Source organism: Camellia sinensis, chromosome 7, assembly GCF_055761805.1.
Source record: "Camellia sinensis isolate YWXY chromosome 7, ASM5576180v1, whole genome shotgun sequence".
Taxonomy (NCBI): domain Eukaryota; kingdom Viridiplantae; phylum Streptophyta; class Magnoliopsida; order Ericales; family Theaceae; genus Camellia; species Camellia sinensis.
Genome location: NC_138967.1, coordinates 10,973,746 through 10,983,934, shown reverse-complemented (window position 1 = coordinate 10,983,934; position 10,189 = coordinate 10,973,746). Strand labels below are relative to the sequence as shown.

The 10,189-nt window shown below is 35.7% G+C and overlaps 1 protein-coding gene across 1 annotated transcript; it reads left to right on the top strand.

The window, feature by feature from the left end:
- The first annotated feature begins 2,250 nt into the window (after nt 1-2,250).
- LOC114268475 (putative E3 ubiquitin-protein ligase RF298) lies at nt 2,251-8,070 on the top strand. The gene is made up of 3 exons (XM_082877414.1): nt 2,251-2,423; nt 3,024-5,228; nt 7,337-8,070. Exons 2-3 carry the CDS (start codon nt 3,030-3,032, stop codon nt 7,877-7,879), a joined length of 2,742 nt encoding a protein of 913 aa, XP_082733540.1. The 5' UTR covers nt 2,251-2,423; nt 3,024-3,029; the 3' UTR covers nt 7,880-8,070.
- Nucleotides 8,071-10,189: the final 2,119 nt, after the last annotated feature.

Sequence of the window (10,189 nt, the reverse complement as noted above, 5' to 3'; positions counted from 1 at the left end):
ATATACATGCATGCAACAATTAAGCTTCAACACAACAATTTGAGCCATAAATTGGCTCTAGTCTTCAACTTTGCTCTAAATCATGCAAGAATCAATTTAAACTCAAGAATGAGAAGATGAATTTCTACCTTAAGTCTTGAATTATAGGCAAGGAAACTTAATTTTGCAATTTACTCCTTAATTCCCTTAATCTTCAAGCCAAATTGAGATGAAATGAAGCTATCTCTCTATACTCTCTCTCTAGTCAGCAACAACAATGAAATTGGCTGAGGAAATGTTTTGTTTGAAGGTAATAAGGGTCAAGTATAGTCTTAGGTAGTGGCCCACTAGTGGTGGCAAAAAGGTAATTAGCCTAATTCATGACATTACACAATTTAATCTAATTTAATCATACCAAATCAATGTTCAATTCAATACACCATAAAATCACATTAATTCTACTGATCTTAAAACACTAATCAATTTCAAATTCGGCCACCGATAAGGCCTTCAATTAGCAGTTTAAACACAAAGACATGAACAGATAATTTGGTAGGCAAACAGATAGAGTTGCAATTTAACTAATATACTCAATCAATTCGGCTTCAGTTTTCAGTCAGTCAGTCAATTAACATATTTAGCCTCAGTTTAACAGTAATCAATGGCTTATCAGTAAACAGTGGTGAGGGTTATTACAATAAAAAATATGAACTTTCTCTAAACTTTTATTGTCGTACTTCTCTCCTCTCATGGAGTTGTGGTTACCGAAAAAACTTTCACTCATTATCATTGCCCGAGAAGTGTGGGTAATCAAATGGTTGTTACCGTTATTGTTGGAATATTGCCGCAAAAGGGTTTTTAAGGTTTTGAGGGTGAGTAAGTTTTGAATATGAGATTTGGAAAAGATGGATGGGTGGTGATGGAAGTGAGTGCTCTCATAAACCTTAATTCATGATGTAGTGGTATGTGGGTTTAATTGTGAAATGGGGTATCCTAAAATTAATAATGTCATTTTTAGTAATTTTATTTGAGATTATATTGTAATAAAAAAAAACTAAAAATTAAGGGGTCCAAAATAATTCTTGAGGTGCTAATAGCAGCACTCTTTAATTATTTATATGAATGATATCTAAATCCTTATTTAGCTTTTTCACTCATCAATAATTAATTTGAGAAATGATAATTATAAAAAATAATTAATAAATTTGTTTAAAATCCAAAATATGCAATTTTAGCCATAATTTCCATCCATACCCCCTTATACGATGGGAGAACTATTGGTCCCCATCTAACCATGGCTAATCACAACAAACATACCTAGTCTTCGTTTGGTATATGAGGTTTTTGGATTTTTTTTGGCTAAAATAGTTACAAAGACATAAAATAGACTTTTTTTTGTTCAATAAGACAAAATGTCACATCTAAATCATAATCATTTTATTTTTTCTCTTACAAAAGTCAAAAAAGGCAAAAAATCTATCACAAATAAGACTTTTTAACCCTAAACTAAAATAATTAAAAAGTCAAAAAACTAACTCACATTCTAAACGAAGCCATATAGTATTAGAATAATGTTTGAGGGCTCGAAATTAGGGACTCGAATTTGGCTCAAAACCCAAAACGACGTCGTTTTGGATTTTGATTTTTTTTTTCCCCTTCATTTTCTTCTTTTTCTTTCTTCTTCTTCGTTGAGTTGAACAAAGGCGAGAGAGAGAACACAGAGGCGAAAGCGAGAACGCAGGTCGTCGGCGTCCCAGCTCGTCGGCCGATCTCGCAGCTCGTCGGCCGATCTCGCAGCTCGTCCCTCGTCGCTTGTCGGCATCGCAGCCCCGCTTCCACCTCTGCCTCCGCCCGCCGCCGCCTCCGCATCCGCCTCTGCCTCTGCCTCCACGTCCACCTCCACCTCCACCTCCGCCTCCGCCCGATTTTGTTGGCCCCTCCAGTCGAGTTCTTCTTCTCCTCCTTCTCCTCATCCTCCTTCTTCTTCCCCCTAATTTCGAGCCAAATTCGAGCCCCTATATTCGGGCTCTATAGCATTACTGATAATATTACAGTCTGGTTAACATTTATAGGAGAGTTGATTATGGAAAATAATTAATAAATTTTCCTCCACAAGTTTGCTATTCAAAATCCAAAATGTGTAATATTAGCAGAAATTCCTTTTATACCCCTTCACACAAAGAGAGGTCTGTTGGTCCCATCATCTTAACCATGGTTAACCACAACACACACACACGTGTATATATATATATATACAGTACCCTGGTTAAAATGTCTTGCAAGACCCAAAGGAAAAAATAAAAATTCAAGAGAGTGAGAGAGAGAGAGAGAGGGAGGGAGACGTCCAATTCTCTGAAGAATAGAACTACCGGATTTTCTCTTTAGCTCTTCAATGCTTGGAGATTAATCGAACCTTTGATCGCTTCAACTATATCTCCAATCGGGTATGTCTCGATCGAATAATTCTCAAACAATTCTCGAAGTTTTTCACTTTCAATTGGGGGATCTTTTTATATACACACACACACTGAATTTATATATTCTTCAATTCATGTCATATATTTTTCTTGATCTATGGGTTGATTTTGATTGCTTGTATCTATACAGATTAATTGAAATCTTTAATGGGTATCGTGTAAATCGATTGATTGTTGAATTTTCGTAAATGGGTTTTTTTATTTTTTTATTTTCTGGATGATTAATCGTGTGTTTTGATTCATAAAACTTGATCAGTTTTGATTGATTCCGGTACTTGGATAGCTACAGGTATGATTTCTAAGTCAGTGTTGCATGTGATGATCAATTATCAGGTTCATTGCTTGATTTCCATTTACTATCAATAGCTGGTTTCTGATTTTCACAACAATGAAAACATTAATTTTCTGCCTTATTTGGATGGTTTAAATTTATAGTCAATTGGGCCAATTGGGTTTTTGTGTTGTATTCTTTACACTTCTATATTTGTGTAAATTGTATACATGTATGATCATTAAGTAGTCAATGAAACTTTGTGAAGGAATTGAAATATATGATGATTTGTACAGCTTAGAATGGCTTCAATGGTTGCAAAGGCCAGCGGTAGTAGTACCAGTCAACTTTTGCCTGCTATGCCAGTCCAAGAGAAAGGAAGTCGGAATAAGAGAAAATTTCGGGCTGATCCTCCTATTGGCGATCCGAATAAGATTGTCTCTTTGCCTCAGAGTGAGTGCTCGAGTTATGAATTCTCGGCTGAGAAGTTTGAAATCATCCCAAGTCATGGACATCCCAGTGGGTGTGACATGTGTAGCATTAGCCAAGATCATTCAGATGCTTTGAAACTTGACCTTGGATTGTCTACTGCAGTAGGGTCAACTGAGGGGGGTCCAAGCCGGTCTAGAGAGGAAATAGAAGCAGCAGATGAGTTCCATGATGCTGATTGGAGTGATCTTACGGAATCTCAGCTTGAAGAACTTGTTTTGAGCAACTTGGACACAATTTTTACGGGTGCAATTAAAAAAATTGTTGCTCATGGTTACAGTGAAGAAATTGCTACGAAGGCTGTTTTGAGGTCTGGCCTTTGTTACGGGTGTAAAGACACTGTCTCGAATATAGTAGACAATACTTTGGCATTTCTTAGAAACGGCCAAGAGATTGATTGGTCAAGGGAGCACTACTTTGAGGATTTGCAGCAGATGGAGAAGTATATTTTGGCGGAGTTGGTTTGTGTTCTTCGTGAGGTTAGGCCTTTCTTCAGCACTGGGGATGCAATGTGGTGCTTGTTGATATGTGACATGAACGTGTCGCATGCTTGTGCAATGGATGGTGATCCCTTAAGTAGTTTAGTTGGTGATGGGTGTCCCGAAGGGGGTAACTCTGTTCCAGCCCAACCCCAGTTGAGAACTGAGGCCAGAAGTTTTGAACTCAATCTTCCCAATCCTTGTAAACCAAGTCCTTCGATTGCTTGTTCTCATACTTGTAAATGCGAGACAGCCTCCATGGCTTCAATTCCTTTTGCTCATAGTTCTCAATCTGAGACATCCACGGTCTCGGGGATTCCAAACTTTGTAAAACCAAAAAATTCTTTTGTTGTGAATGGAGTTATCCCGGAGAAAGATTCTCCAATTTCCACATCGGATGGTGTGGATAAATCCGTTGGTGTTGTAGGAACAACCCAATCTCATGCCCATGAAGAAAAGTTTGTGGGAAGTAGAAAGATTTCCGGTATTACTAAGAGAGAATATATACTCCGACAGAAGTCACTTCATCTAGAGAAAAGCTATCGTACATATGGTTCTAAAGGGTCTTCTCGAGTTGGAAAACTCAGTAGTTTCGGTGGTTTAATTTTGGATAAGAAACTAAAATCTCTGTCAGATTCTACAAGTGTTAATGTTAAAAACGCCTCCTTGAAAATAAGTAAGACAATTGGAGTTGATGTGCCTCAAGACAATGGAACCCATAATCTATCTTTATCGACAAATGTCGGGCTTCCTTCCTCTGTGGCATTCAATGTGGAAACAGTTAATCCTATTTCTACCTTACCTAAAACCAACGACATCCCATCTTCATTACCAACAGTCAGTACCCCACCTGCTTTATCAGCCGCTGCTGATACTGAGCTTTCACTTTCATTTCCTACAAAAAACATTGCTGCTCCAATACCCATCAGCAGCAATGCGGACGCTAATAGTTCTAGCTATGCCGGGGTACCATTTGATAAGTCCCTTGGGCAGTGGGTCCCACAGGACAAGAAAGATGAAATGATTTTGAAGTTGTTTCCGAGGGTACAGGAGCTGCAAAATCAGCTCCAAGAATGGACTGAGTGGGCCAATCACAAGGTTATGCAGGCTGCTCGTAGGCTGGGCAAAGACAAAGCCGAGCTTAAGACATTAAGGCAAGAGAAAGAAGAGGTGGAACGGCTCAAGAAAGAGAAGCAAACTTTGGAGGAAAGCACCATGAAGAAGCTTTCTGAGATGGAGAATGCCTTATGTAAAGCCAGTGGACAGGTAGATCGAGCCAACACTGCTGTACGGAGACTTGAAATAGAGAATGCTGCATTAAGGCAAGAGATGGAGGCTGCTAAATTACGAGCTTCTGAGTCGGCTGCAAGCTGTCAGGAGGTGTCAAAGAGGGAGAAAAGGACACTGATGAAGTTCCAGTCATGGGAGAAACAAAAGACATGGTTTCAGGAAGAGATTGTAGCTGAAAAACGCAAGTTGGCACAGCTGCAACAGGAACAGGATCAAGCTAAATATCTACGGGATAAACTTGAGGTATGTTTATGCAGAGTTAAATTCTAGATTTTATATACATTTATTTATTTATTTTTCTTGCAAAGAATTTTAAGATACCCATCGAATTGAGTCTGCAATTTTTTGTTTCAAACAGCTTAACAGTAATCATGGCATACTTTCAAGATAGTAGCCCATCATTAAATCATGTGCGTAGTGATTGGTACCAACATATTAACTGGAAAGGAATTCTTAAACATTCTGATCTGTTTCATCCTTTAGACATTCAGAAGAGATTGTAGCAACATTCCTGAGGAGAAATTTATGACACTGAAAAAGGTCTGATTAGGTTAATTTTTTTATAACAACATTTATGTAGTCCTTCATCTCTGTATTGCTTTAGTACATACATAACAAGCATGCTGCTTCTGTTCTTGGAGAGGCATTATAAGAATGATGCATGATGTGGGTCCTGAGACAGAGCAAAAAATGTTGAAAACAATAGCAGTGGGATATAAGGTTTCTTCGAGTTGAGTTGATATGTACACATGCATGTGATATGCGCACTGTAACTGTGAGTTCTGACTGAGAAGTAACTCGTTAGAGAATGTTTGCTTACAAAAACATGCCATGAATTTTTTATTTATTATAAGAGCCAAGGTGATACCTAATCAGAAGGAAGGACAAGGAAAAAAGGAGGGGGTGGTATACCTTATTCCTCCGAAACATGTTGGAACAAAACTGTATTTGCTTTCCTCCACCTTCTCCCTCTAATTTTTTGTGTTAGTTTTTGAGGCTTTGCCTTAGTTACTAGAGCAAGTGCAGAGCACTAGAACTGAAAATGAGAAGTTGAAGTGGGAATGTTTGGGTTTTCGGTAAATAGTGCGAACATAGGAAATAATGCACCATTCAGTGAACATTACAATTACCATCTATGCATATAAGCATTGAGTAGGCTAGTAACTGAGAATCATCTGAACTACAGTACCTGATATTTATGCCTATTTATGTACTGTTTCCTATATAAGTTACTTTCTTGACAGTATTAAATTGTTTTATTGGTGAAAGTTTGGGTTTTTGGTTAGTTGTGGGAATATAGAAAATAATACCCGTTTATGCATATAAGCATTGAGTAGGCTAGTAACTGAGAATCATCTGAACTACAATACCTGATATTTATGTGTATTTATTTGTTTTTATCCTATATAAGTTACTTTCTTGACAGACATGCATATGCACATATTCATGATAAGATCTCAGAATTAGGAGACAAGGCACTGGAAGGGATTGGTTTTGTCTTGCCCTTCAAATAAGGGGGAACTGTTTGGGGTTCTCATCTATTTTATTGAAGACTAAAATTTTTTTCTACTTGTTTTTATTGGGTCTTGAGGTGTTGGATGGAGAATAAAAAAATTCATATGGCCAACTCCTTGAAGGTCGAAAAGTGGCTTGCCTTCTAATATACTATAAATATCACTTTTCTCCTGCCGTATGTTTAGATTAGGTTTGCTGATGCAATATACTTGATATACTTTTGGTCTTCACTTGTAAACAAGTTTTCTTTTGTATCACAATACATTTCAATGCATTTTTTTAAACTACTTTGTGACGTAGCACACTGTAGGGTTAGAGAAGAGCAAAGAAGAGAGTGGGAAAAAAACAAGGGCCACCACCACCCTAACACAACGGCCACAGCCCTAACAATCATCAATATTATTAATCTAAAGCTGAATATCACAATTCAAATATCTACTATTTATAGGCTAAAAACCCAAGTCAAAATAGGAAACTAAAATCCTAATAAAATAGGATACCGAATATTAATAAAATTCCTAATTAAACTATAATTAAAGTTTAAAAGCAAGTAAATGAAATACTAATAGTATAAAATTATAAAATAGGAAATAAAATCTTCATACATTTTCCCCATCAGTTTGTTTTTGATTTTTTTCTAAATGTTTGAAGGGAGAATGTAAATGAAGATCTACATAAACAAAAAGTAGGGTGAATAGTGTTGTTTTGGTATGCACATTGTGAAAGCTTTGCAAAAATATACAGCTTCCCACTGTCCGGTAAGTGCTCTTCCGAGCCCTATAGTTTTGGGGCTTTTTACAGAGTGGTTTCTCATTGAAAAGGTCCACATATCACAGGCTAGATGGAAACAAGAAGAAAAAGCAAAGGAAGAACTACTTTCCCAGGCCAATTCAATAAAAAAGGAAAGAGAACAGATCGAAGCTTCAGCTAAATCGGAAGAGGATATGATCAAATTGAAAGCAGAAACCAATCTGCAAAAGTACAAAGACGATATCAAGAAGCTTGAGATTGAAATCTCCCAATTGAGATTGAAGACCGACTCCTCGAAAATAGCTGCTCTAAGAAGAGGCATTGATGGAAGCTATGCTAGCCGACTGACCGACATTACAAATTCCCCAACTCCCAAAGAGTCCCAAATGCTTTGTATCTCTGGAATAGTGACAAAATTCCCAGAATATTCTGGAACCGGCGGCGTGAAACGTGAACGAGAGTGCGTGATGTGCCTTTCAGAGGAGATGTCCGTGGTTTTTCTACCGTGTGCTCATCAAGTGGTCTGCATGACGTGCAATGAGCTCCATGAGAAGCAGGGAATGAAGGACTGCCCATCCTGTAGGAGCCCGATCCAGCGGCGTATCTGTGTACGTTATGCTCGTTCTTAACTTATTTCCTGAGCTATATTGAGTGTGCTAAACAATGATTTGTGGGTTTTCTTTGAAAACAAATAATGGATTTGTTTTACCCCTTTCAATAGTTGACAATTAAGCAGCCTTGATTAAGGATGTGTCTTAAATGTGGGGTTGTTGCCTATGATGGTTCGCCATCTTTCATAAATAAAGACGAGCTTTCTTCATATTGTTTGGTTAATCTGTTCTCATTTCTTTAACAATTTGCTGGTTAAAAAACCTTGGGAAATGTATGAGTTTGCTCTGCATTTTGCTTGCTTTCGTAGTTGCGCTGATATCGCTTTAGGAAGAATATTTCAGAATATGAATTTTATTTTTTAACGAACTTTTCTTTCTTTCATTTTTTTTGTAAAATCTTCATATAAGATGGTCAGTGAATCTCGGGGATTAAGTTACAATCGTCTTCAAACCAGGAAATAGGTTGGGGACCTTAGAGATCAGTTACAGCCTATTCTTGAATTCTGTCATTGTAATTATTGTTCTTTTTTTTTTTTTTTTTTGAAAGAGGAGTGTTGTTTGAGCCCTATGGTATGTCTGTTCTGTTCTTGATATACCCTTGTTCTATATTTGATATTCCAATCCGGCAGATGCGGATTAGTAGATGGATACGAATCGGTTTGACAGTTTAAAATTTTATAAATTTTTAACATAATTTAATTGTGTACTTCCTCAAAAAAATAACCTGGGCGTAATTCAATTTTCAACATAATTCAATTGTGCACTTCCTAAAAAACAACCTAGGCAATGCAATATTCACATCTATGTGCATCTAGTGGTTTTATTGGTTCCTGTGGGCAATGCAAAAACAACTTGGGCAATTCAATTGGTCTTTATTGGTTCCAATGGGTATAATTCAATATCACCCAAAACATTGTGCATCTAGTGGAGACAAGTCATCTAAGTTGCACATAAAACACAAATAAAACATTGTATATCTAAGTTACAGTCATCCAAAGGTTAAAAAAAAAATGAAGTTACAGTCATTCAAAAAGAAGCAAAAAAAAGTCATTCATTTCTTTGAACCAAATCATAAGCCATCTAAAGATAGCGACCCTAATTTTTCTTAAGTCATTATTTATTATTATTATTATTATTATTATTATTATTATTATTATTATTACTTTATCTTATTTTTTTTGACTTTATTAATTGTGTAAATATATGAAAATTTAATATGATATTTAATTATATATAATTAATCCGTATATTTATATATTTTTATATATTTTATATATATAAAAAATATTATATAATTCATCTTATATATATTAAAGGTGTTAGGATGATAATAGGAAATTAGGGTATATAATAGTGGTTAGGTTATAATCTTAAGAGGCAAAGAAAAGAGAAAAAAAAAATAAAAAATAAAAAAAAAGAAAAGAAAAGGAAAGCTGAGAGAGAGACTCTGTGATTAACCATCAGAGAAGCCGAGAGAGAGACTTTGTGATCATCAAAGAAAACTAGAGAGTGCAGTTGAGAGAGAGAGAAGAGGGAGAAAGAAAGGATTAGAGTTTTATTTTGAAGGCTTCATTAGTGTTTTATGTATTTTCTTGATTTTTAAAAAATAATTGTGAGTGTAAGATCCACTTTTCTTGATTTATGTTTATTTTGTTGTTATTATTTATTTAGTTAATGTTGGTTTGATATTGTATTTATATGAAGATGATGGATTAATTTTAATTATTTTGGTTAGTTGTGTATGCAAGGTTTAGGGTTTATATATATATATATATTTATTTATTTTATAGATATAATTACACTCATGGATATATAAAATTAAAATAAACTAGAAATTCATAGATAAATTCCGAATACTTTACCATGATTTCATGGATTGTTGTTCTAGTTGAGTACTGGTGAGAAAAAGTGTATAAAAAAAAGATGAGAATTATGAGATTTATTGGAATGCCTTAGACTCGGTATTGTTATGTTTGTTCTTATAAGTAGATGATGAGTTGCGTGTATATATATATATATATATATTATTGCCTCGTTCTTAGGAGTGGCGTACGTATATGCTAACTGTCCTGGGAGTGTGGGTTAAATTCGGGACGATATTCCCGCACAAGTTTGGTTTTGGAGCGGTGTTAGGTATATGGGAAGCACATGAAATATATGTGTAGGCCGGAAGTGAAAGGTCGAAGTGGAGTTAAGGTACAAAGAATTAAATATGAACTTATTGGTATAGTTTGAATTGTTTTGATTTGTATATCTCGAAAAATAATAAACAATCTTGATAAATTATGAAATTTGGCAAAGACATGTATACGTAATTATAGACAACTT

Excerpts from the sequence above, each read along its gene's own strand:
- LOC114268475 (XM_082877414.1), top strand. The coding sequence starts at position 3,030 with ATGGCTTCAATGGTTGCAAAGGCCAGCGGTAGTAGTACCAGTCAACTT. Across the intron at positions 5,229-7,336 it reads ATCTACGGGATAAACTTGAG|GCTAGATGGAAACAAGAAGA; the intron begins GTATGTTTATGC and ends CACATATCACAG.